Source organism: Pocillopora damicornis, chromosome 3 (assembly GCF_964200805.1).
Source record: "Pocillopora damicornis chromosome 3, jaPocDami1.2, whole genome shotgun sequence".
In the NCBI taxonomy this organism is placed as follows: Eukaryota; Metazoa; Cnidaria; class Anthozoa; order Scleractinia; family Pocilloporidae; genus Pocillopora; species Pocillopora damicornis.
The window spans coordinates 14,701,032-14,728,554 of NC_142672.1; the positions used below are offsets into that span (position 1 = coordinate 14,701,032).

The following is a 27,523-nucleotide window of genomic DNA, read 5'->3' on the forward strand; positions in this document are numbered from 1 at the left end:
ACTTTGAGTGATGTCGAAAAGGTCAGATTGAAGACTTATAGTTTCCTCGAAACAATGAAAACCATAACTTGTTCAGAGTCTCTTCTGATCACAGGAATGATGCGAAACATCTTTTAATTTTTATTTCGTACTCAGTCTCACTAGTTTTAAACTCAGCATCCCGACTTATTGCATGCTTCAAGTCTTCGAGAAGGTTTTGTTAAGTACGTGATGATGAATCACGTCAATTTGGGCTATGTTCACATGCTACGGCTTTTGGAAATGTTCTCGCAATTTGGTCCATCAGCTCATTATCAGTTTAACTCGCCCATACCGGTCGACATCGAAGAAAGAAACAACCAACGGGCAATGTTTTCTTGGAAGATTCCTACAGTTGAAAACGAAAATGTGCATGATACAAACGGGAATTCGGTGAACAAAATCATAGCCACGATGTCTTGAAATTTTGTCATTTAAATTGCTTTTTAGCCGTTCTAATCTAACTGCATAGCGTCTCCTGACCTAAAAGGAAGGGATTTCTCTCAAATATTTATTGTTCTTGCCCTCTTATTTTTTTTTTATATTCTTATCCGTATATTTGTTTCTCGAGCGAAGAGGTATTACGGAAATCTTTCAGTTTGTTCAACGTTTTGTCCACTACCACTTCTCGATGGACAGCTCACAAAAACATTACGCCCAGGAAATCGATAGATCTTTCCCTCGTTTTCTATGAAGAAATAAGCTTAGTTAGGGAAATTAATCTTGTTTTTCATTTCTATTTGAAAGAATAGGAACTTTGGTAACCATAAGCGGATGATAAATGAGCCGCAGCGAAGCAAATCGGTCGCTTGGAACACTGATTTACAGAATAATGATTAACTAGTTCTCTCAACCTTTCTTACCTTTTTTGGTTGCACAGAATGAACTGTGAAAAACTATTTACCACAATGAGGAAGCTAGGGGTTAATGCCTAACTTTTATATCTGCTTAAAAATGAAACTGAAAATACTTTGCTGGTTGTTTTGGCGATCGTTTCATGAGCCTGTCACGCGACCTAAACAGCCCACGCTAGTAGCCTTTGCCAGTCTTAGGTCGGTCAACGGCAGCTATGAGCACTTTTTATCATTTAATAAAATGATCTTTAAATACTTCCAAACAGCTCGTGCTAAGGTACATTTCCTGAAATCAATACTTGTTCCCTTACACCTAAGTAACTTCTTCTGTAACATGTTGATTCCCTGACCCCTTAAGAAAGAAGGAGTCGAGTTATATCACCGTTCTGTCTTTTTTCTTAGAAAGACCGCTAAAAACATTTATATACCTCCACTGCGATGTTTTCAGAGCTTTTTGATTGAGTTTATTTCACTGCAAACATATAGAGGGATGAAGGAGAGAAAGACGCAAAACTTCTATTCTGGACGTATAACCTCCAATCTAAATCACAATTAAGGATCATGATTGAAAAAGCCGACAGGAACGAAAAAGTCGTTCGTAATTCTTCAAGAAAATTAGCATAAATTTGATGATTGAACCGTATTTATGCGTCTCCAATCCCTGCATTCTATAATCAAGTTTAAAATTATTTCTCAGTTTCCTCTCGAGATTACATGTATGTTCTAGTTCTGAATACGTACTAATTTCAAGTGACGATCCATACCTACGAGTCCCTCTCGGCATAGCATAACGTAAGTTTAACTTTCTTTAACCAACGCTTTTTAACAGAAGCATTCATCTCATATTCCCGCACTTTTTAAAGCACTATTTTGATCGGTAGTTCGCAGAAATACAGGGGATTCCATAATTTTTTTTCCTTGAACGGCTGCCGAAAGTATGAGAGGCCGTAACGTGAAATCCAAACACAAGAACCTACTAAACTGGAACTGCTAAACGGAACCTGGCTAATCAAACGGCGGTATGAGGTCTTACAGGACCTTATAGCCGATGGTAGACCGCTAATAATCGGGCCTTTTATTGGAACCTCTGGAAAATGCTCAGAAGTTTTAAGCAGCATTCTGATAAATGTTTTTTCGCATTTTAAGAAGTTTCCCGGAAAAACGAAACATAATCACAATGTGCATGCTTAGCTACCGTGACAAAAAAGTATGGTAATGATCGAGTACGTTTCGAAGAAAATCTTTGTTGTTATCTTAAAGGTTGCAATTTACATTTATGAATCAATCAAAGTATTTTGCAACTAAACTTTTCACGATATTGATCCAAAATGTGCGAAAGGGCAACAACCGAATTCTACTTATAGTAAATATAGTATTTTGGGGTTGGAATTTTTGTTTCCGTATCTGATTACACCGGAAGTGTCGAAATCCTCAAACGATTGCATAAACATTTTCCTAGAAAATCCTGAATAAAGTTAATTCGTTGTCTATCTCAGTGTGATTATTTCAAAATTGTACCTTCTGAAGAAATTAAGGTTAAAGGGAACGAAAAGCGAAATGATTTCAGTCCACTCAATTACAATGCACTGGTAGGCAACAGAAAAGGTAAGAACACTTTAACGTTTTGCACGTTGCAGTCACATTAATCTATAAAACGAAAGAGTCGCCATTTCCTTAATTGAGCAATCGAAGTGACTAAAATCTTCAATCGTCTTTGAAGATCGAAAGCTACAAATAAGCTATTGTTGACTTGAGACGATTCTTTTCAGTATTTCTAATTTTTCTCCATGGATGGAACTTTCAAGTCGATGCACTAACCACAATCACGCAGCTTGTTGCCGTGAACTGCGGCCTTTGTAAAGATTAGATTTCCTTCAGATGCATCCGAACTTCCCCTGAGCTAAAGCATTTTTTTTTATAAGAGAGTGTTGGTAATGTTTCGAAATCCCATGCTTTAAAAGTAAGTTTTCTGTCTAATTCTTAGAAACTGATCAGTATCAACGAACACAACAAGATATCCAGTGTTACATGTGAATACATGCAAATTTGCAATCATGTTCGTGATACTTTGGGTCATTACTCTGAGATTTGATTCTCAAGGACAAAAAAGAAATATGCGATACCTTTTTTTTCTTTTTTTAAATTGGAATATATGGGGAAAGACAGAAACATACTTAGTCTCATTTTGTTTGAATAGCTTTCGTGACCTAACTCTTCAGATAACTTTTAACTCGCGTGACAGGTCCACTTTGAATGAAATATTGTCACTCATCGGCCAAAGTTGTGTTTGACAAATTTTTTTAATCAATTCTGATCATTTCTACACATCGGAAAGAAAAATGAAATGAGCTAGAAGAATAATTAGTAGAAATCTGACCTCTTGACAAGAGAATGAAAAGTTGTGATGTGTGTTGAAATTCTTGGAAACCTGAATAATCGTGACATCCATTTTCCAAGAACGAAACGGTGAAAGGGTGAATGTATTTTCTTGTCCGTATTTAAAATTAAAGAATTCCATGATATATACAAACACAAAAATACGGCTCCGTTGTTGAAGTCAAAATGGCACTGAACTGAGGACTTTGTGGTTGTAAATCGAGGAAGGTGAGTTGTAAAATCGAAATACTGCAACTTATCATTCGAGAGCATATCATTTCCCATATAATACAATCGCAAATTTTTCGCTTTCCGCTTCCTTGAGTGTACAAAGCAACAATGATCACCAAATTGCTCACCTTTTACAAAGTTGGCAACTACAAAGATACTTATCATAACATCTAGCTTCTTTGCTCAATATTCCGCTTTTAAAATGTTCGCAATTCTCGTGTATTATATGATTATGTTTTGGTTTTTGCACGAAAAGATGCAGACGTGCAAACCAACTTAGCTGCTCTTAAATAATGCATTTATATATTTTTTAATTTCTTTTTCTAACATTTGAGAAAATTTTTAACTTCATATATATTAGACTTAGGTCTCAGCTTTTGCTGTCTTGTGCACATTGTTGAATGTGAACGATTATTTTCGGTCGGACGATTCATGGAATTGTTATCAGGATAAATAATAGTCATTTAGAGCTCATTTCCGTTTTCATTCCAGGAAAGAGAGATGCTTGTTGAAGGTCATAGCAATTTCCCTTGACCGCTAAAGGCAAATCTGTTCCTTTTTTTGTTTTTTACAGCTAGTACTGCGAGCTGAAAATGCAACGATTTACTGAGGAAGTAAAGGTTAGTTTAGAAATTTAGTTTCCCAGAAAAAAAACGGCAACCATCGCTTGTTGGTTTATAATATCTTATGATCACAGAAACGAAGTGAAACACTTTTTCGTTTCTGGTTCGTGCTCAGTTACACTAATTTTACGCTCTGCGTTCCGACTCATTGTCAGGCTTCAAGTCTTTAAGCAGGTTTTGTCAAATACATGATGATACTGTCGATTTTGGACATCCCTACACGCTACGACTTTGAGAAATGTTCTTGTCACTTGGTTTCGCCAGCTCAAACCCAACTGAAGCGAAATGTAAACAACAATTTCTCCTCGAAGGAAAAGATAGCAGTTACTTGAACTCAGGTGAAAACTGTGAATTGAATTGTACCAAGAAGTAAAATAAAACTCCTCGATGTAGAAATTGAGAACAATTAACTGGACGCTGAGTGATTTCTGCGAAAGATTTTTGTAAGATGATGGTTACATTTGAAAACGAGAACGTAATGTTAAAGGAATTCGACGAACGAAATCATAGGCATGATGTCTTGAAATGTTGTCATTTTTAATTTTTTCCTCAACCGTTCAGATCCAGCCACAGAGCGTTCCCTGAACGTAAAGGAAAAAATTTCGTTTAAATAGATGTTGCTCTTGCTCCTTCTTTTTTTTCATATTTTAATCCGTATATTTATTTTTCGAGCTATAATTTTCAGAAAAGTTTCGGTTTGTTCGGTAATGTTATGTCAACTACCACTACTTCTCGAGTAGCAGCTCACGTAAACATTTCGCTCAGGGTATACAGCAGCTCTCTTCGTCATTTTTTATTTAGGTATTAGCTTAGTTCAATAATAAATTTAATAATTTAATGATGTTTTCTCTTTATTCTCGAGAGAGAAGGAAGTGTAAGCCGTGAGCGAAAGACAAGCAAGTTTTACTTTAGCATACCGAAGCCTATCGGCACAATGACCTACAGAACAACTATCAAATAGTTCTCTCAACCTTACTTACCGTTTCTTGTTCGGCAGAATTAGCTGTGAAGAACTATTTAATAAACCGAGTGAACTAGGATTGAAAACTTAACCTATTTCCGCTTCAACGGACAACTGAAACTGAAAGTGCTTTAATTTGTTGCATGTTTTCTGTTTGCTGATCGTCACATGACCACTAGAGCCTGTCTTTGGCCAATGAGAACTAAGGAGATTTGAAGAACATTACACAGGTCTGAAGAACAGAAAAATACTTCCCAACAGATGGTACTGGTACATCTTCCCTTTCACCCAACTGACAAAATAGAATAACAGAAAACCAAATGCTAACTCATTAACCCCATAGAGAGAAAGAGTCTATTTACCATTTTCATCCACCTTTGAGTCAAAAAAACATGTTCTCTGTTTGGACATATCCAAATCTTCCACCAACGACTATTTTTGTCGATTGCTCTTAACGTTATAGAGCCAGGCTGGAGATTTTATAAAATTTCATCGCTAAAGAAAGGGAATAAATCTGAAGTGGCTCGACACTTACAACAAAAAATACTCATATAGCATTAAAAAAGGAAGCAACGTTGGGCTCTTACTTTGTGTAGAGGAAACAGTATACGTCACAATAAAATTTGATCACAACTGGGAATAAGAAAACAATGAAAACAATAGTGTGATGTAGACTGTGTTTTCTACACCAAGTAAGAGCCCAACGTTGCTTTACATATATTTCATTGAACACTTTAATATATTTCGGTGATAAATCACTTCATTACTTCTATTTCATGAGAAATGACAACTTTAAAAAAGCTAAACCAATTTGATTTTAAACAAGAAAAGTAAAAAATTAATTTACAAGACATGTTATATAAGAGCTTAGTATTTCAGCTTTTGTCTTATTTCTTAGAAAATTCCCGATAATTAACATACTTTTAAATCATCTTGTTTTTTATCTTAATTACTGAGTTTATTTCCATGCTTACTGCGCTGAAAGTAAATACAGACCTTCCATTCTAAACCTGCAACCCTCCAATCTAATCAAGACTTAATGCTGGGGTAACAAAGTCATCAGAGATGAGAAGATGACAAAGTCGTTTGTTATGCATAGAAAAGTTTGGCAACAATATGGTTTGAATTTACCTTACCCTTGCATCAGTATCTTGTCCACGGTATCATCAGTTGAATTTGACTGAAATTTCGAGCCCTTTTCTCCCCTTAAACAGCGTTTTTATTTAAAAGGTACTTTATATTTTCTCACCGTGGATCGAGTGTTGAGTATGAATACGCTAGATCAGTTCCTCAGTGTCCCCTTTAGCATGATATGACTATAGATAAAATTTTCTCTTGTTAGCGTTTTATGGAACAGGAAAACGATCGAGTAATTTACAGAAAGGTCTAGAACTTTTAAATAGCATTGTTTGAAATGTTTGGGCACATTTTAAAGAGTTTCCGGGAAACAAAAACAACTGCAGAGCATGCTTAGGTACCATAACTAGGCAATAGACATAAAAAAAACACGTTTTGCAAAAAACCACTGTCCTCATCGAAGAAACTGCGATTGTTTGATTGGTCAAAATGTTTTTCTGCAAAGTTGATTTCCGACTATTCATTCAAAGTGCAATAAAGAATAACTAAAAGTTACTTCATGGAGTAAACACAGTATTTCTATGGGCAAGATGCCTTCCCCCTGCCGTATACAGCGTAAGTCTTCATTGTGAACAATGAATTTAGTGTTTGTCTCTTAGTATTTTTTCAAACCATTGCAATTGCCGCAAAATATTTAGTTCTTAATAGCTTCAGGCGAATAAAATGTTGTGGTTTTCCCACTCGATCGCGATGTACCAAACGGCAACATAATCTTAAAACCTCTTGATAAGGTAAGAACATTTTAAAAAATGGTAGAAGGTTTGCATCGTAAAGACACATCAACTTAGGAAGATGATACCCAGGATCTAAAACTTTCAATCCTTAAATGCATCCCTAATTCCCATAGACTAGTGACAATAGTGCAGAAACCGAAAATGATAATCTTGTACACAACTGTAACAAAGTGTGACTGTTGCAGTGAACTGCGTCTCGTACGTTCTTTAGACATCGAAAATCTACCTCTGTGATATTCGATCTCCAGGCCTTCAATAAATTGCTCGCTATCGTGATTTGTTGGCTGACGTCTCTGAAGTAGATTAATTTCCATTAAAACTGCACTCTTAAAAAAATTAACTGTCAAGTTCCTCGCTCAGTCCTCTTCGCCATTTCTTATTTAGAAATTAGCGCAGTTCAAGAACATGATTATTCTTGTTTTCTATTTCTTCTAGAGAGACAAAGGACTGTGAACCATGAGCCGAAGTCAAGTAAGTTTTACTTTAGCATACCGAATCCTATCGGAACAATGACCTACATAACAATTATTAGTTCTACAGAACATCATCAAATAGTTCTCTAAACCTTACCTATCGTTTCTTGTTCGCACGAAATGTGCTGTGAAAAAGTAGATGACACACTGAGAAGGCTAGGACTGAATACCCAAACTTTACGTTTACCTCAGCACAACTGAAATTAAAAATGCTTCGCTGTTACTTTGCCGATCGTCACATGACTGCCAGAGCTTGCCACGTGACTTAGACAGGCCCTAATCCTCCACCCAGGTTTAGCCATATAGAACTAGGAGGATTTTTTCTCGTATTATGAAAATGAAGAGCATCATATACTTCCCAACAGCTGGCACTGGCGCATGTTCCCTTTCACCCAACTGAAAAATTGAATAACAGAAAACCAAATGCTTATTTATTCACCCCAAGAAAGGAAAAAGTCGATTTACCATTTACATCAATCTCTGAGTCAATTGAATATATTCTTTGTTTGGACAAATCAAAGTCTTTCTCTGTCGGCTATTTTTGTTGACTGCTTCTAACTTTATGAATTCTAGCTGGAGATTTCGAAAATGCCATTGCTAAAGAAAAAGAGTAAACTTTTAATAACTTGGATTTCTTTGATTTCCAAGAAAAACTGGACGACGCTGGCGACAAAGAATCTTAATATAACTTGAAAACAAGCAAGGTTGCCTGATTAATCCTGTTTAACACTATAATATTTTAGATGTACCTGTTACTTCTCTATTACGAATATTTACAGCTTTACCATAGCTTAACTATCGTGATTTTATTGAAGAAAGATGAGAAAATATCGTGTCAGATATGTTATATCAGAAACTTAGTGTGTTAGTTTCTGTCTTTTTCTCAGAAAATTTAGTGTTAACAACTGGGTTGAAACGTAAATTAGCCACCGTAAAAGGTAAAAAAGCTGACGTTTCGAGCGTTAGCCCTTCGCTCTGACGAAGGGCTAACGCTCGAAACGTCAGCTTTTTTACCTTTTACGGTGGCTAATTTACGTTTTCAACCCAGTTGTTAACACTAAATTACCTGCTATACTCTCCCACCGACGCAGCACCACAGTTTCTTTAGAAACTTACCCCTTTATTCATTTTTCTCAGAAACACTGGTAAAAAGTCTACATAATTCAATTTTTTTTCCTGAGCTTTTACTTCAGTGAGTTTTTTCTCTACTTAGCAGTGGGAAGAAAAATAGAAAGATTCAGAGCTTTCATTCTAAACTCGAAACACCCCAGTCTTAAACCGCACTCAACTTGAAATTTAAAAAGCCAACAGGAATGAGAAAGTCGATGATCAATGGTTTGATTGTGGACATAACTTTCTCTTGCTTTCTCATTTGTACAAAGACACCCATCTAATAATTCCACACTGTTACGGAACCAAAAAGCAATCGAGTAGTTTTCAGAAAGCATTTATGTGCACTGTTCCATTACGTTTTAAGAATTTTCCGGGAAAAAGAAAAGTATTTGCAAAGTTTCATTGGGCCTTCCGACCGTTCCTTGACTTAAGTCCCCAGTTGCCTCTATCTTTCAAATTCTAGAGAAACAGACCTTTGCAATAGAGGGAATTTGGGCGTTTATAGCAAACTCTTAATGTAATTGTTTTGATTCCAAGTTTTTTACGATTGCTGATTTCTTGTGAGATAAAAGCCAACTGGATGATATCGCTTGTAGTAAATAAACAGTTCAAAATATGCCATTTATGCTTCCTGATCATGAATAATGTTTTGCAACCTCTGGAAACAAAGCAGCAGTGCATTTCCCAATCATCAACATTCTCCAAACGAGGCATTAGAAGCAGGCACCAAAACTATTATTCAGTGCTAAGCGGTAACAGAATCCATCTCTGCAAGGTAATCACAATTCATGGCAAAAGTTTTATATCTAAGAGATGCGTCGTTAATTCATAGAATTCATCATGGGGTTCGATCTTCTTGGCTGAATGATGTAACTAGAGTCGCTAATCACTTTCATCTTTCAAATGCCAGAGAGAGAGAACTTCTTAATAGAAGCAATTTCAATAATCAGTTTTAATCCATTCAACTCTCATTTCAATTTGGTAAACTATAATCGCGGGGGCCTAAATGCAACAAATCAAAATCGTAACATCTATCAATGATTATATTTCCGACAGTAGCCTCCACAGTTTGGTTTAGTTGTAAAGGTCAAAGCTCTATTTTTTGATTGTCCATAACGTTGACGGTCGATCTTAAGCTTCCCTTAGACAAGAGGACATATCTAAGCGTGGTCTTTTTCCCTGAGACATGTCCATAAAGAGGAGCCATTATATTCTCGAGCGAAAGGAATTGTCCGTTCAAAAAAATAAAAGATAAAAGGGACAATCACATCACAAAATATTTCCCATAAAATTGTCCGTTAACCCTAAGGGGGTAAAGTCTGCGGAGTTAAGTCTAGCCATACGACGAGAACTGCGGGTGAGGCGTTTACAATAAGAGCCAACGCTCATTAGTAATTTTAAAACATTTTTGAATGGAAATAATCGCAAGATTTCCGTCATTGTGAACGCATAACTCTAAGATTTGTTTTGTAATTAAATGAATGAATTGGCACTCAGTAATCCATCGGTACAGAAAACAAAAATAGGTTCTACGGGTATTGTTCATTTACTTCCCGCTGGAAAAAGTACTTGCTTTGATAACCAGTTGATTTAAAACTGAACTCGTTTGTGGAATAAGCTTCCTCGAAATAAAAGTTGAATTCGCTTGAGTTGAACAGAGGAACTGTTGAATTTTTGCCTCCTTTTATTTGCGATGTTTAAAGCTTTAGGTTTCATAAAGAACAACCAGTTCTGGGACCGAGAAACAATGATCTCACAACTTGTCAGCGGGTCATCATAGATCAACAGTCATCATAGATACACCCTTTTCTTTTGCTTGTTTGTTGATTATGCTTTGGCGAAACCTGTTCGAGGATGGGAGAAACTTTAAAAAAATATATCCGAGTTTAGGTGGGAAATAGAGTGATTTGGCAAGAGGACGGGAACGTCATTTCAGAACGGGAAAGCGCGCGAATGGTCTGGACACGACTCTATTTCGTAATAGAATTTTTAGAAATTTCTAAGTTCAGGACGTCATTACGCTGGTTTTCCCCTCGTGATCAAAACGCCTGGGATTTGCGTAAATTTTGCGCTTATAAACGAGATAATGCTGTTTGAAATTATTTCAGAACCCATTTCCAGGATAACCTGGTCCCCTCCTTTGGTCTATTCGGTGTATTTTGGGAAAATTTACCGCTTCATTTATGCCGAATTCCCGAAAGGAAACACAATCGTTGGCAAGCACCGGATCTAAGATTTTAGGGCTCAGTACACTTGTAATTAAACAAGGCTTAAAACAGCGAAAGGGCTGTTCTTTGATACATTTCTTTAACCCTGTATGAAAACTCTCAGAATGAGACGCTGTTAATTTTATCATGAATAAATTCATCAACAAATTAAACTTGCTTCATGTTGAAGTTTATCAAAATGAAATATCACGACGCTTACCTACTGTATTATTCAGTGTTATTTGTTGTTATTTTCGTTTTTACCGTGATTGAAAACTTTTCTGCGAATTGAAGTTGGAGATGAAAAAAAATTGAGAATAGCTCACAGTTATGCACTTTTTTATGTTTGAAATTTTCTATCAGCGGCGGTGAAAACTAAGACAAGAAAGTCATATCTCGCTTCGAAATAAATTGACAATCAACTTGATTTCGGTACGAGTTTATAAATCTATTAATTTGATTCAGTCTTGAACGAATTCATTCGTTTAATAAAAAATTGAATTAAACAAAACGAAAAAAAAAAAAGAAAACGAAACGAAGTCTTATTCCTAAGTCTAACTGGTGACTAGTGACTAGTGACTGGTGACTGGTGAGTAGTTTGGTGACTAGTTTGAGTTAATTTCATTATTTCACGGATAAAAAGGAACTCATCGTAAACAACTCCATCGTTGGGTCGCTTGGTTTCTACATGGTTTCGCCATAACTCCTGATAATTCCGTTAAAATGCATTTTAACTCTAAGAAGGTGGTGCTCAAAAGAGATGTACTGTCATAATTGAGAAGAATATTCAGTAAACAAGGGGAAAAACGACGACGATTTCCAAATTATCCTTTACAAAATTATGAAGAAAAACGAGTTGTGCTGAAATCTAGTAGCACGAAACGAAATGACAACGACACAAATCATAGAAAAAAAATTATTTAGTGGGCTTCAAACTTTGATAGATGAATCAGCAGACTCGAGACTAAACTGGAATGGAATAGTTTCAAAGTTTAATCGCCCATGTGGATTCATATTACTAACTTACTTGCTGTATCTATAACTATACTCTGTTTGCTCTTGTTATATAACTCTCAATGAAGATAATTCCGTTGTCCTTAGAGTGGTCTATAAAACCGAAAATTCAAAGGTGATGGTGATTTTCAAAAAAGCCGAGTTGAGGGTTCTCGTTGCAACGACTGCTAAATCACTTTTCAACACAACGCGAAGGCGTTCTCGACCCAGTTTCTTATCGACATTTTTGCTGCGCGCGCCGTTCTGAAAAGACGTTCCCGTCCTCTTGCTAAACCACTCTAATGTCTTTGTCGGGAGGTGTAAGTTCCGGCCTAGAGGGAGGGGGTGTCTCTTTGGCTGGTTAGCATCAGCGGTCAACAGCATTAAGTTTTATATGTATTTTTTGGCTCACTTGCACTTTCGAGGCATACAAAAGGTATAATATTGTTTTCAGAAAAAACAACAGTTTCTCGAAGAGTCAACATGTTTCATTTGGATAAAAAATCAATATTGCTTTCGAATTCTGATTTTTTTCTACGATTAGTCTTTACTTTATCTGGCTTAAGATCTCGATGCATTTATTTGCTATTTAGCTCCAACATATGGCTCTGTATTGTGGGGTAATAATTACGAAGACCTATTGTCTCAGTTGTTTAAGCTACAATACAAAGTTTCCAGAGTAAATATGAAGAGATTATGTCTGGCAATTGTTGATGCCACAATTGGAATGATATTCCCGTATCGATAAGGAAGAATCTTAGGAAAAACCTACTGATGAAGTACTTTTCATGTATTACTTTTCTAAGTATTAATTACTGTCTTACATTGACCTTGAGCTATCCATTTATCTGATGTGATTTCTCTTTTCCTCTCTAAAATTTGTCTTGCTTTGTTGTAACCTTTAAACCGTAAGATTGCATGACCAGCAACTAGTTTCTCCTTACAGTAATATTGCTGAATCATTCATTAAGATCATGAAAATAAGGGAAACGATTGCAAACCCAAAAAGCTTTTATTGCAAAAAAAATCCTCCTGGTCAGTACCAAAGGAAATGTTTCAAGGCGAGTGTTGAGAATATTAATACTGATCTTAGAGTGTAAAGGGTTGGTATATGGAAAAAAGGAATTTAAACTAAAGGCATCTAATTAGCTAACTGTAATTTGCCCTTCTCTAGCTTCTCTCTTCTTTATAATCATCAGAAAGGTTTGTAATTGTTGAAATGAAGGAAACATTAAAAAAAAAACCAAAACTGGTTTACTCTTTTGTCTGTACATTTTTGCACTGTTATTTTGAGGCTTTGGTCTCAAATCTACGGCTGATCCCTTATAAAACAGGGTCTAGTGCTTAATTAAGATTTATAGAAGTGAATCTGCATTTCATGAATCTTACCCACATACCTGTTTAATATACTGTATCTCTAAATTTATCTGGTCTAGAAAATGGAAGAAATTGGATGATAACACTTATTCTTCTGTAATTTATGAATCGAAAGTAAATTTCCAGATCAAAGAGAAACATAAAATTAATACGAATAAACAAAAAATATACAAAGCATTGTAGTTTTATTCACCATTATATGCAAGCTAATAAAAGGCAAACAACAGAACGTGGCAGAAAAACAGTCAAATAACTTTATCTACTATTCTATCATTTTCAAAAGCCAGGCAAGGTGTAAGGCTTGCTAAATATTAATCAAAACGCACCTCATCCTTAAGCGTCGTAAATTCATTAAGGATGTAACAATATGTATGCAAATCCTCAGAGTAATCGGTTAAATACCATCTCAGTGAGAGCTTCATGCATTTTACCTACTTTGAAGCGATTTCCTTGGTGAAAGGAGGTAGGTAAATCTTCCCCCCGAAAATAACCTAAACAGAAACCAGTTTGTCTTTTTTCGAGTTTCGGGGTAGACCTTTTAAACTGTCAAAGTTTCATTGAAATTGGTGAGATGGTATGTAGCGCGACTGCCTGGTGCTCTCGTAGACACACCCTTAAGACATCAACCCAGCAACGCGGTATATAGGGCATCAGAAGTGTTGTACCATAAGTGTTGTATCCATTGTCTGAAATGGATTTTATTTAGGACTTCTTGACAATACGATAGGAGCCTATACATAATACCACACGTCAGTGAAAGTGATCCTTGCAGTAATATACTCTACTTGAGCAATAGTGAAAATAAGGCCTGAAAAAAAAAACTAACAAAAGAAGAGCTAACGAGCCAACTGGGAACTGGTTATTTCGTTGGTTCCAAATTAACCCATGTAGTGATGAATAAACGGCTAAGAACATATGAAAGTCATGTATTTGAACTGCGGTTAAAGACGTGAATGAAAGTGATCCTCCCAGTAATGTATATCCCACTTGAGCATTAGTGAAAATAAGGCCTGAAAAAAAAATTTAGGCCTGTACGGGATTTAAACCCATGACTTCCGCGGTGCATAATCTTTGAAATTTACACTTTCGATCGCTGTCCACAGGGATGGTCTGGCCAAAAATCATTTTTGGCTTGTGGCGACGCAAAAAATGAGAATTGGAGAACAACTAAACTATTTTTTTTCGAAATTACTTGAAGAGCTCGAAGTTTTCATCGTCTTTTCCAAACCTCTTTTTATTGTAACATATTAAGAAAGCATAGAGTTCCCACAAGAAAGGTGACCTGCCTTTGGAGCTTTCGCTGTCTGAAAACGCAAAATTTGATTTATTGAAGTAGTTGTTTGGAGAGTTGCAAATAGCGTAGGAGACTGATTTGTTGTTTTGTCTCCGTCGAATTGCTTTAGACTAACTCATAAATCGGATGCCGTGCTTTAATTTCCGACGTAATATGGTTTTCTACGAATGAAATGAGCTAAATTCACCTTAAATGCACGAAGTACCTCTGGCCTCAGTGTGGTATTTTCCAGGCCACCTAAGATCCTACCGGCGAGAGGTACTTAATAAAGAACGAACGCACTTTACGAATCCATGATTATAGATGCATTATTGACCGAGTGTGAGGTCAAGATTGCTAAGTATTGCCAGTTCTTTTTCTGCTTTTTTTTTTTCCGCGCGTTTCCGGTGATGTATGAGTGAAAAGGGGCTGCCAAAAGCCCCTCGTAAAGTGAAGTACCGAAGTGCAATATACAAGTCTTTGTCACTCATTTGGAAGTGTTTTGGTCAGCAAAGTTAGATCAAAATGCGAAAACCTGGGCTCTAGTGGATTGGCTGTAGAGCAAGCGTAACCACAACATTATCTAGTAACTGTAAAACTTTTGAGTTACGCTCGGCAAGTTCTAATTATGGTACAAAAAATTTCTATTAGACCTTCAGTTATTTCTGAATTTTCAAAAAGCCTAGCTAAGAATACGTCAGTAGAGGAACTAACGCAAACAAATATAGAACAGTTAACACTGGAAATTTAACAAAGCTCTCTGAAAATTGGTATCAATCTTGTCTTAATATCCTCGGATTTCAGTCAAGATTAGTAGATATAGATACTCATCATCGGCTTCATGCACGTTTCATGGAATTAACGCCTATACTTATCCAAGATTTCAATTTGAAATGACGAACGAAACATTTCAGTATCGATATGCGTCCTGGCGAGATGCTTTTAAAATGTGTGTATTTATTTTCCTTTTAACAACTCTCTTGACAAAAAAATAGTCTAGGAAAATGTGGCACCTGAGAATTCCAAAAGTGTTTCAGGGTATGTGACATCACAGGATTTTCCAAGATATTTAAACCCCACTAATATAATAATCACCCAAACATATAAATCAATCGCTCATAGGTTGTCGTGTAATCGAAGAAGGCTCACAGCTAAGCAGGATATATTCGAGCAGCATGATAAAATTAGGGGGAGTGAAAAACACCATTTGTTATTTTATCGGTGTCGCTGTGGATCTTTCCGCCTTGTTTAGAAGGGGTTTGAATGGTTGTGCCAGACTGAAAACTTGAGTGTTTTTCCCATAAGATATCACACGTAGAGATTGATTAGTTGTGATCTCAGACGATTTCTGTCGGTCGGGTTTCAGAGGTTCAGAGAGTTATGTCCGTAAAGTGTCTTAAAATTTGAAAGTGCACCACGCACATTTGTAGGAATGTCATGTGGGCGATAGTGTTTTAATGTAACAGTTCAAGTTAAACCGTGGAGACTGTTCTGGGTTCCGATTAAAAAAAGGACGACTTCAAATTGATTTATAATATACCCTTTTATTTAGGTTAGAGATTCTCATGAACTTTTCTACAAATGCATCAATATCGTCAAAATATTTTAAACATTACGTAATTGTGTTATAATAGGCATATAAACGTAAATTGTCTAATAAACTTTGTTACACAAATAGATCAAGTTAGATTAGCTCCTTACATAATAATCAAAGCCTGAGGTACAACCATGAATAAATTCCCTACATACTGACCATACTGAACAGGTTTAAAAAACACAAAACTTATCAACACACATTGTCTATCTCCAAGAGAAAAAAAACTAACATCGGGGTGCAAAGTTCACCATATTTTTCTCAGTATTAATAGAGAAATGGTGCTTGCTCGCCTTAATAAGCTGTTAAAAATGGGACAACAATTCAGTGAGAAATTTCAGTAATGTTTTGTCTCTAAATTGATATTGCAGAGATCACCAGGGTAACGTGCAGACGACATGAATATTACCTTGATTTAATTCATAGTGAAAAGATTCTACAAGAATTTTAGATTTTAATTGTTATAATAAAAAAACCATTAATACCCCTTCTTACTAAAAGTTATATTAACTTATCGTAAATTTTTTACCCGTCACTCTCCTAGTTTACAGAAAGTCAGAAGGGAAACTTATCCGTTGACATTTAGCAATGAAAACCGAGTAACTAGTCAAGATTGACAGCAGTTTATTAGCACGTTTTCTCTCAGAAAGCCATCCTTTAAACACCAAGAAGAGCCCGATGCAGGTAGTAACGGCAACTGCAGCCCTGCATAGAAGGGCTATAAAAAACAATAATGGAAAGCGAAAGAAAGGAGAAAATCAGAATTTATCTCAGTGACTGTAATTTTTATCAAATAGAGAAATAATTGTTTGAATTGGTAAAAACGAAAAGTTACAGCGTAGGAGGTGTTCCGAACAATTTCAAAAGGGCCCCAAAAATTGCTAACACACACTGAAACGAAAATAATCATGCCCAACGTATTTATAGTGAGTGGCCAAGAAAAAAATCACTTTTGTCCACGAAAATTGCATGTTTTTAAAGCAATCTCACAGAAAAAATCCTAAATACTGCAAAAACATTTGTGCATATTGGGTATTTTGCACCACCTTCTATCCCAACATATACCTTGCAGAGTTACTAGTTACGTATCTGTTAGCCTCCATCATGGATATGAAGATTTGTCTCTGAACCGTTGCAAAAAGCTTGATGTTGTTTAACAACCAATCAGGGACCAGGTGTATAAAGGGCGGATAACACTATCCAACGGATAAATCGCTATCCAGCGGATAAGTGATTACAAAACGAATAGCGTTATCCACCGGATAGAGATTTATCCAGTGGATAGCCTTATCCGATCTTCCAACAATCGGGGCCAGAAAGCTTATTGATAAATAAGGTTACCTTAGTTCGTTATAAGGCACCAAATAGCAACCATGTCGGAAAAACAAATTATTTTCTGACACTACTTTTCAAGAAGTAAGACCTTTTTGATCAAAACAGTTTTGGGATTATAAATCAATGATTGCGAATAAAGACCGCTTTCTAGTCTAAAGGGCACTGTTGATTCACAATTTTGAGAAATTTTTGCACACATTAAGCAGGAAATTAAATTTTCGATCAAGTATAACACTTGATCTAAGCCAAGACATCATGTCTAGCCTAAAAGGTGCATACAATGAAAAGGAATTTCAATGAAAATTAACAAAAATTAGAAGCGAGTTACATGTCTACATGGTTTTAAAAGAAGTTAGAGACATTTTTTTTATCTTTTTCACTAATACCAGGAGCCCGTAATGGGCTCCTACTAACAAATGTAATTGAAAATCATCTTCCACTGGCCTATTCGTAAACGAGCATCCTTAGCACCCTTCACTGTGATGTCCGCTTGTATTTTTTCGATCAATATCGACTACAAATTTTTCTTAACTCATAATAAGTTACCATCGCTGCGGTCGAAACGATTGAAAAAGACAAAAAGAAAAACATGAAAAAACGCTAAGTCGTTACGAATTTAACTAGCCTGATTGTTATTTTTTTATGACAGTCAGCACCTTACGGCAGTAAGTTTAGCTGATTTTCACAATTTCGTCATTGAATTTCCTAATTCTACACAGTTTCTACCGTTTCATTAAAAGAGAGTTGATTTGTGAATTTACATGTCCTCTATGAGTTTTTAAACAGTTCCATTTTTTCTTCTACTGCTTCTTTGTCGACTTCCCTCTTATAGATACTGGATTTTAATAAATTCAACATAGACTCCAGTTTTTTGCAGCGATTCATGCACTTGTTGTAATCATCATATATGTAATATAATTGGTACAAAGCCACTGAAGCTGTTAACCCACCTGCGGCTGCGTATGCCGCTTCTTTATATTTTACGGCGCGTCCTGCAGCTGCAAAAACAAAACGAAAACAAAACAAAACAAAACAAACAAAAAGGTTATGTCGTTTACCCCAAATATCATATTCCTTCTATTAATTTGTGTTGAAATCAAGTTCAGCATTCTCTGACACATAGTATGGTATGGTTGGATGACGCAAGTTCATCTAGCTCACTACTGGCCATCATCGTTTGAATGACAGCAGTAATTCTAGATCTCATAGGACTCTTCTGTATGGTTGGGGAAAGATAGCTGACACTTAACGACATTTGCTAAACTCGTTTAAGGGATTATCTAGAGTAACAAGAAGCCACTGTGGGCTATTGGAGACCCAAGACAAATATTTGGATGTTGAAATGTTGCTATGTAATCTTGAGTAAAATGGCACCAGTCTGTAGCTTGGACTACCTGTAATTAAAAGAGGGCTTAAAGATTACCGGAGGTAAAATCATGCTCTTATCTAACGGGGATCTCTAAGCTCTAAAATAAAACTTACTATCAGCTTAAGCTTAAACTTCTATTATATTGTCAATGAAGTTTAGTTTTACGACCAAACTCATCGAACAATTATAATTTTATGTGCTTTTTACATAAGCATACCTGCTACGGCGCCATATCCAACAGCAGCTCCCACTGCAGTGGCTAACACAGTAATACCAAACTTTTCTAGCAGGTAACTGTTTACATCATCCTTAAGCGAAGCAAGTGCTTGCTCTGCTTTTTGATGGTCGTCTGAGGCTTTTTTTAAACTCTTCTTAAAATCAATGTGCATCATCTTTATCTGAATTATTACTCCTTCAGTAAGGGTGAATGTCTCATCCCCTGCAATCTGTGTTAGCTACAAGGAGGAAAAATATAACAAAATTGTGAACTAAATAACTACTGCACGTTTTAGCGCATTTCATCTTTGCTACCATCACACAGCTCAAAGATTAATTTGCATCAGATATAGCATTTTTTGGCCGAAAAGGGGCCTGATAAAGGGGTCTGTTTTGTTCCCTCTTTATTTCAACCTACCTTTCGCTCTATTTTCTGTAGCAATGTATCAGCCTTGTCAAGTTCCCTCCGAATTCTTGCATCGTATTCCTCGATCTCCTCAGCTTTTGGTCGAAGTCTCTCTGGAATATTTACCCTGTGCGGCTCGGTCTTTTTAATTGTGAAAGAAAGAAAGACAGCTTTGATTTTCGTTGCGATGTAGGTACTATTCACGATTTCTTCGCACACGACTTTTAGCTCCTGAGCATTTTTCCGTCCTTCATCAGAAGAGTCCTTGAAGACTATTTTCAATATTTGTATTCCACCATATGAACGTAAGAGCTCTTCTACGTCTTTGGAAAGCTGGTCGGTTTCTCTCAAAACCTTTCTTGTTTCTTCGATAAACTGCTCAAATGTGCATTCCATGGTTTGCTTGATAACCCTTAAATAGAAAATATTTCAAATATAAAAATCGACGCATAAATGATTCTGATCACCAAACAGATTATGTCACAGCTCATTCGGTTAACAGCTAACCCATCGGCTATTTTGATACAAGAAAATACCTTTTTCCCTGCCCTTGTTGCTTCGCTTAAATTAAAAGCCATCAAGAGGAGTTATCAAATGGCTTTTGAACCAAAACGTCAAATCCGAAAACATAGAAGAAGGTATTTCTGCCTTCCGACTTAAAACTTTAGGCGATATCAACGGCGACAGAATGGAATGATATGTTTCACAAGATTTTCCTTGTGCGTCTCGACAACTCAATTTTGCAGATTTCATCGAAATATCAAGGCAGAAAAAACGGATTAAAACTAAACACCGGTTTTTCGAAGGTTGGATAACGCTATCCACTGGATAAAACTCTTTCCGGTAGATAACGCTCTACGTTCTGCTATCACTTTTCCGTCGCATAGCAATTTGTTCGTTGGATAGCGTTATCCGACATTTATACAACTGGGTCCAGAGTTATATTTTGAGTCTGAAAATCCTTAGCTGAAAGTCTAGCTTTATAGAAATGCAGCTGCTGTCACTGTAAAAGAAGTTGCTTAGAATGTTTTCCACGAAACTTGACCTTTGTTTTGATCAGTTGCAGAAGTGAACTCATTTAATTGCTTTACATGGTATATCCACACGGAGAATTTAATTCGAAGGTCTGAGGTTCAGTTCCTTTTGGGCACTCAGAATTGCTTGCTATGTCCCACGCTGGTAAAAAGACGGGAATATTTTTGTTCGAGACCTTTTTTATATCTTTTCAGGGTTAGGTTGGGCCCAGTGTATTTTTTCCTTGTGAGAAAAACGTAAATGTACCGATCAACGCAAATGATCCTGGGTCCGCAAATGATCTCCATATCGATGCGCAAAATTAATGTTCCCGGACCAGAGATGATTCCAGTAAAGGAATGCAAATTATCTCCTTAAAAAGTGTAGAGTAGCAAAGGAAGTTTTTTCTAAGTTCTACAAATAGCTAGTTTATTAACTAAGATACTCCCAGTTGGACTATCAATTTTAACGTGCGTCTATTGGCTTGACTTTGAACGGCCTTAAATGAGTAAGATATCGTTCTTTCGTTTCTAAACAATTCGAAACACTTTTAGCTTAGAAATCATACAATTGGGAGAAGCTGTATATTTTAAGATGGAGGTTTATTTTCAGTATTATTTTAAAACTATGGCTGATAGAGCTTTGTAACAAAATCCATTCATTGCTGAAAAAGTATACCTGTTTTACAGCTTTTTATTTTCAGATATGTCCAGGTTGATCGCTTCGACGCCCCAGATGATTGTTAGTAATTATGAAAAAAAGGTAGAAAGGTGCCATCCAGTTCAATTATCTCTTTTAAGTAAATCTGGAGAAAGTTGATCGCTCACAACCCAATGAGAAATGTAAAGATCAAAACAACGCAGTTATGCATCGGAAGGAAACAATTTTAGCCACCTCAAGAGAAACCTCTGGTTGAACTTCTTACTATTCAAAATCGATACATAATAACTACCCCAAACTCTTTAATCGCAAAACGCACGCAATGTTTTCAGTGTTTACTCTACATCTTTTCAGAGAAACGAAACTTATTTAAAAGTAATCTTCTAGTTCTGTCTAGCTTTCTCGGTCTCTTTTGCATGTTAATGTCAGCCTGACTTGATATCCGTTTAACATTTTCAGACCACAGTTTTTTGTTCTATTTCGTGGCCAACCCAGATATAGATTTGGCTAAGTTCTGCTCACTTCGAGCGTAAGTGCGCGTTTTAGTTTTTCATAATACATATGTTAAAAGCGGCACAACAACTTGGCCCTAAATAATCAGGAGTTTTACTGAACGCAGAATGTCTACCAGAAATCTTTATCCGTCACGGAAAAAAATGATCGAAAAATGCCTCGTTATTCGTTTGTGAAAATTATTGTAGTGTTTGATGCTTTGTAATCCATAGTGAGATTATCTGAGTTGAATCAGAAAAACTGATTAGTACCAGGTTCCAAAGCTTTAGATCTTAAGATATACCGTCCGTAAGGTTCTCAAAAACATCATTCATTATTCATTAACAAGATGATGGAGTCAGAAACCTAACTCCACTGCCTGGTAAGGTTCATCATGTTTTCTTGCTCAGAATCGAACCAAATGATGTGATCATCACTTATGATCTGTCTTCACGGAATTTCAAAGCAGAAAAACTTATTAGGATCTCCGTTTCTGTAAGCTAATGTAAATGGCGTCTCAGTCGCACGGAAATGATTCGCAAACAGTCTCTTCCAAGAAAAGTATTTTGTTTTAAAAAGTGGATTAATGTCTTCAGTTCATTGTTGTTGACATTCTTTGTTGACCATCACTGTTATTTAAAAAGCCTCGATTAAAGGAAAGAAAATATTTCACGGCTTGATATAACCTTTTAAGAGACGAGCCTGATCGTGTTAGATATCATACATATTTTCTACGCGGAATAAGTCCAAGTCACCTGCAAATATTAAAAAAATTGCAACTGAAGATGTCTGGATTTTAAGAAATATGTTGAGCAAAACAAAGGAGTGATATATTGATTGTATTTGAGTGCGAAAGTGCGATGTCAATGGTAAAGCTGTTCGACGCTGCACATCGGATAACAAATATTTGAATTGAACTTGCAGAACTGAGCGCGTCCCGATAAGTCGCACACTTGTTTTGAACGGCACTTACTGATATGAATTGTTAAGTCCGCCTTTGTAGGTTGTGATCAAATTCCTTTGATTATTCCTCCTTTCTCGAATTCAAAGTTATTTTGCATAAATGTCTCAATGTTAGCGTGTCAACGAACTGTGTTAACGAACTATGTTAACGTCTTAACAAATTATGAAAACTGGAAACAGCTTTTTTCCGAGAAAATTCTGTCTTTAAAAAAATATACTCAGTTTTTAGTAAAAAAGTTCCTAGTAACTATCTCTAGAAAAGACAAAAATTCAAGACGTCGAATATTATATTCCTTACCAAGATTTTAAACCCCACTAACTCAGAGGGTTCAAAAATATATCCAACCATGACGCAAAAACTCTTTTTCCCATCGCTTTGATCTCACTTTAAATATATTCGCAAAAACGTAATTAATTGTTCATAGAAAAAGTCCAAGTCCTAATTCCAATATTTAGGAAGTTGCCTGATGTTCTCTTGCTCAGAACGAAACCAAAAGATGTGATTATCACTTCATATCTGACTCAACCACATGTAATGCAAAAAATCTTATTTCGATCTCATCAAAATGGTGTCTCAGTCACTTGAAACTGATTCGCAAGCACCCTTTTCTAAGAAATGATTTGTGTTTTAATAATTCAATTAATTTCCTCAGTTCACTAATGAAGACATTCTTTCTGATCACCACTGTTACTGAAAAAACGTCCGATTGAAGGACAGAAAAAAGTTCACGGCTTGATTTGGTCTTTTCTTGAAAGATGACCCTGCATGATCTTGGTAGAAAAATTGATATTTTTTCAAAGGTGTAATGAGTTGAAGTCAGGTGCAATAATTTATGAAATTGCATCTGGAGCTGTCGAGCTTTCATAAAAAAAGATTTAGCCAAAGAAATGAGTGATACACTGAACGTATTTAGATGCATTTGTTCGATGTTACTGGTATAACTGTTCAATGGTCTTTAGAGGGGCATATCAGCCAATACATATTTGGCTTTGGTTTGGCTTCTTCTTCTGCTCAGTCTAGAGTAAAATCTTTCTTGAAGGGAGCTGAAAACTAGACAAAAATAAGTGCAATGTTTCCTTTTGCAAAGAATTTAATTCCTCACCTGGTTGTAAACCTACATAAACTTTGCGCAAGAGCTGTTTTACCGAGAGAAAAGCAAGCAGTAGTCGTGGACTCGAAAAAATTATGAAATGTTATGTATATTTGCGAGACAAAAACGAGACAAAAATTTGTGTAATTTTTCCTTTTACGAATAATTTATCCCTCACCTGGTTGCAAACTTACATCAATTTTGCGCAAAAGCTGTTTTACCGAGAGAAAAGCAAGCAGTAGTCGTCGAATCCAAAAACTGACGAAATGTTATGTATATGTTCTATTTTCCTAGAAACCTTGTTATATGCGAATGCTCTACTTTTCCACTTGCCGAGATATCATCCAAACTTATAAACAATTTAGGTGGCAAAGGCTCCAAAAAGTAAAAGATAAAAAAGTAAAAGATCATGAAGATAAATTTTTGTTAAATTCAACAGATCTCAGTGTTGTTGTTTGATCGTTTCTCTCCCTTTCTTGATCAATATAAATCTCGTAGTGTTACTCGAATAAAGTTTTGCCAAAATTATGCTATCGGAAAAATACCTCAATACTACTTATCTAATATGCTATTATTTTAGGAAAAGAAACGCCATTCGAATCATATATCTCCTATGTATAAACGTGAAGAAAGTTGAACGCTTACAACCCAACAATAAATGTAAAGAGCGAAACAACTCAGTCTTGTATTTGACGGAAATAAAGTTTGTCACCTCAAGAGCAACCTCTGGTGGAACTCCTTACACTTTCAAAAAAAAAACCGATGAAACATCTCTATTAAAAGTTTATACATAATTTTTACCTTCAAATCTTTTTACTGAATGACGAGACGCCTACCGGCGATGCTTTCAATATTGATGCTTAATTGAATTAATTGATGCTTTCAATATTTTCGAGACACAAAACTTGGTTAAAAGTCATCTCCTGGTGCTTTTTAGCTTTTTAATTTCTTTTTACACGTTCATCTAAAGATGCTTGACTCGATATGAGAATTTTGTGTTCTATTTCTTGGCCATCCATGATATGGATTTTGCTAAATTGTGCTCGCGTCGAGCGTAGATATGCGATGATCATATTTGAAATGATATAACACAGATGCTAAACCTTTCGGAACCTAGCGAAATTTCCTCGCACTGAGCATTGAAAGAATATGTTATATAAATCTTTATATTTAAAACGAAACAAGGGATCGATTCAAATCGTGTCAGCAGCAGAGAAACTTAAATCAAACAGCGAAGAGAGCTAGCGTGTGCCAGCTAGTAATCGATGTGTAGAGCTGAAAGCCAACGACATAACAACTTAGCCTTAAATATTCGGATACTCTGGAGGACATAGAATGACTTACCAGAAATAACGTAAAAGCGGGTGAATTCGAAGGAAAGCTGAATAAACTTTGAACAGCTGGGAATTAAATTTTTACCTTTAGAGCAAAGCAAAAATGCTTCGTTGTTCTATTTGGAAGCCTTCTCCTTCCGCAATTGTCTTAGTCACATGATTTCCATGACGCATCAGTAGGGGAAATTTTCTTCCAATAACTCTATGTCACTTCTATTTAGAGGCCACGCACGTGATCGCAGTGTGATTGTAGTAAGCCATCAAGGTGTTGGCTTGTATGAGAAAGCTCCAAAGGTAAACATTAATTAGGCTTGCCCTCAAATTATCGAGACGATCAATCAAGGAGAGAGAAAAGTGCAGTATTCATGCCAAAAATATAACGCTGCCGCATTTTTGTCTATTATCTCTTTTCCGAGAAACATTACTGGAAGCTTACGAAAGACTTAAACACTTCAATGCCTTGATACCACTGAGAAATAAAACAAATGAGTGACAAGTAAAAGTCTCGCACAAAGAAATGCTCGTAAAATTTTACAGATCCCGGTGTCGTTGTCTGACCATTTTTATTCCTCTCGGAATTCAAGCTAATGTATAGCACTATTTGACTGCCGTTTTACAGGTTGCTCAAAGTGCTGGGCTTCTGCTAAGTTGTGCCGTTTGGTAACGCCGCCTAAGCTTGGGTAAACAACATGCACTGCAGTCAATGTTGAGTGCCTTTGATCCGAGAATTGACAACTGCGCAGCAAGAAACCAGATCAAAGTCCACACCTCGAACCTGAGTTCAATCATTGAAGAAAATATTTCGCTTCGATTTTCCTTTGAAGAATACATTATGTGGCTTGCAAGAACAAAGCTACTTGGTTCTTGGCCATCCATCACATGGATTATGCTAAATTGTGCTCGCGTCGAGCGTAGATGCGCAATGATAATATTTGAAAGGATATAATACATATGCTAAACCTGTCGGAACCAGGCAAAATTTCCTCACACTGAACATTAAAATATATGTTTTATAAATCCTTACATTTAAAACGAGACAAGCGACCGATTTAAATCGTGTCAGCAAAAGAGAAACCTAAGTCGAACAGTGAAGAGAGCTAGGTTGTGCCAGCTAATATTCTATGTGTAGTGCTGAAAGCCAACAACACGTAAACTCGGCCTGAAAGATTGGATACTCTAGAGGACGTAGAATGACTTACCAGAAATAACCTAAAGGCAGGTGAATTCGAGGGAAAGCTGAATAAACTTTGAACAGCTAGGAAGTAAATGTCCACCTTTAAAGCGAACCAAAAATATAATGCTTCGTTGTTCTATTTGAAAGCCTTTTCCATCCGCAGCTGTCTCAGTCTGAAGATTCCCAGAATCCAACAGTAAGGGTAATTTTATTACCATCAGACTCTTGGTGACTAATTAGCGCCACGCACGTGATCGCAGTGTGATCGTTGAAAGCCATCAGGAGTGGCATGCGTGGGAAGGTCTAAAGGTAAACAAAGAGTAAATAGAAATCGTACAAGCGAACAAACTGTGAAATAACTTTTTTATTTTATACATACTGAGATTCATAAGCGAACAGAACTCAAAGGTAAGTATATCTTTATTTTCTTTCAAAGGAAAACAACGCGCGGTAAAGCCGCCTCTCGGTTCGAGAGTTGCACTGAAATGGCTTCCTTGTAAAATACTTTACATTTAAATTATCAAGTAAAATGCCGTTTAAATGCAGACCTAGTTATTTGTTCATTTGTCTCGTCTCGCCTTTCAAAACAAGAAATTCGTGGAACAGAGAAACTTCGTGTTTGATCTTTTTCTTGGCGCTTTCATTTTCCTGTCCGTCTATAAATTCTTCTACTAATGAATCTAGGCTCTGAAAACGGTTAGTCTGATTTCAAGCCATCTTTCTAGAGAAAAATGCACCTAAGCTCTTAGAAATGTGCTATTTGTCAGTCAAGAGGAGCGGTTTTGTTCACCAGTAAAACAAATGATGTAGCCAATCAGAACGCCGATACGTCGGTTTTCACTGATGAAAAAATCGTATGACCAAACAGCTGGCTTCTCTAGCGCGAAGAGACTATTTTTATCTCGATGCTTTTTGGCGCGTAAATCTCGGTATGTATATAACAATCACAATTATTAAATTAGATCATGGGCTACGAGTGAAGTAACTTTTCAAGTTTTTTTTCCCAAGAGTAAAAACGTGCTCGTAAAACAACATGCATATTTCAGTGCTACAACACACGTTAATAACCCGCAGGGAGAGTTCATTATTAGTCGCAAGATCATTAATTTAACGTCCTACTTAGGCATGGTATGGCTGTCGATATAACTTCAATTAGTCTCTTGCTGGCGTATTTGTACTCATACCACACTAATCCAGTCTGAAAAAGCGATCAATTAGTTTGAAGAGGTGAAAAGAGTTTTTAAATAAAATTCTTTAAAATGCTCTGTTTAGAGCATTTTTTGGAGTTTCCGGGAAAAACGTTGCATAATCACTGAGTGCATGCTAAGCTACCGTGACCAGACAAATAGAGATATCAAAACAATTACACGTTTCGTGGAAAACCCCTGTTCTTATCGAAGAGGCTGTGATTATGAATTAATCAAAATATTTTACCAATAAAGGACAACTGAGGGTTATTTCAGGATAAAGACAAGGACTGTATAATAATATGCCTATTGTCGTGA

At 36.3% G+C, this 27,523-nt stretch overlaps 1 protein-coding gene and 1 long non-coding RNA gene across 9 annotated transcripts; one reads left to right on the forward strand and one right to left on the reverse strand.

The window, feature by feature from the left end:
• Positions 1 to 2,309: 2,309 nt before the first annotated feature.
• Positions 2,310 to 9,141, forward strand: LOC113680414 (uncharacterized). Its single transcript, XR_016185110.1, has 4 exons — positions 2,310 to 2,477; positions 4,054 to 4,099; positions 7,370 to 7,405; positions 8,056 to 9,141. It is a non-coding gene; the product is annotated as an uncharacterized LOC113680414 (long non-coding RNA).
• Positions 9,142 to 15,894: 6,753 nt separating this feature from the next.
• LOC149048421 (uncharacterized) lies at positions 15,895 to 26,210 on the reverse strand. Of its 8 annotated transcripts, none has more exons than XR_016185111.1 (5): positions 26,044 to 26,210; positions 19,303 to 19,702; positions 18,886 to 19,123; positions 18,250 to 18,693; positions 15,895 to 16,682 (listed from the first exon to the last, which is right to left on the reverse strand). XR_016185111.1 is itself a non-coding variant. In XM_089201083.1 (5 exons), exons 2-5 carry the CDS (start codon positions 19,684 to 19,686, stop codon positions 16,510 to 16,512), a joined length of 843 nt encoding a protein of 280 aa, XP_089057209.1. In that variant the 5' UTR covers positions 19,687 to 19,702; positions 26,044 to 26,210; the 3' UTR covers positions 15,895 to 16,509. The 8 variants fall into 8 exon arrangements, 6 of the variants coding, with proteins under 6 accessions (XP_089057209.1, XP_089057211.1, XP_089057210.1 ...); XR_016185112.1 differs by lacking the exon at positions 26,044 to 26,210 and adding an exon at positions 24,855 to 25,039; XM_089201083.1 differs by having other exon boundaries at positions 18,250 to 18,297.
• Positions 26,211 to 27,523: the final 1,313 nt, after the last annotated feature.

Excerpts from the sequence above, each read along its gene's own strand:
- LOC149048421 (XM_089201079.1), bottom strand. The coding sequence starts at position 19,686 with ATGGAATGCACATTTGAGCAGTTTATCGAAGAAACAAGAAAGGTTTTG. Across the intron at positions 19,124-19,302 it reads TACAGAAAATAGAGCGAAAG|CTAACACAGATTGCAGGGGA; the intron begins GTAGGTTGAAAT and ends TCCTCCTTGTAG. Across the intron at positions 18,298-18,885 it reads TGGATATGGCGCCGTAGCAG|CTGCAGGACGCGCCGTAAAA; the intron begins GTATGCTTATGT and ends TTGTTTTTGCAG.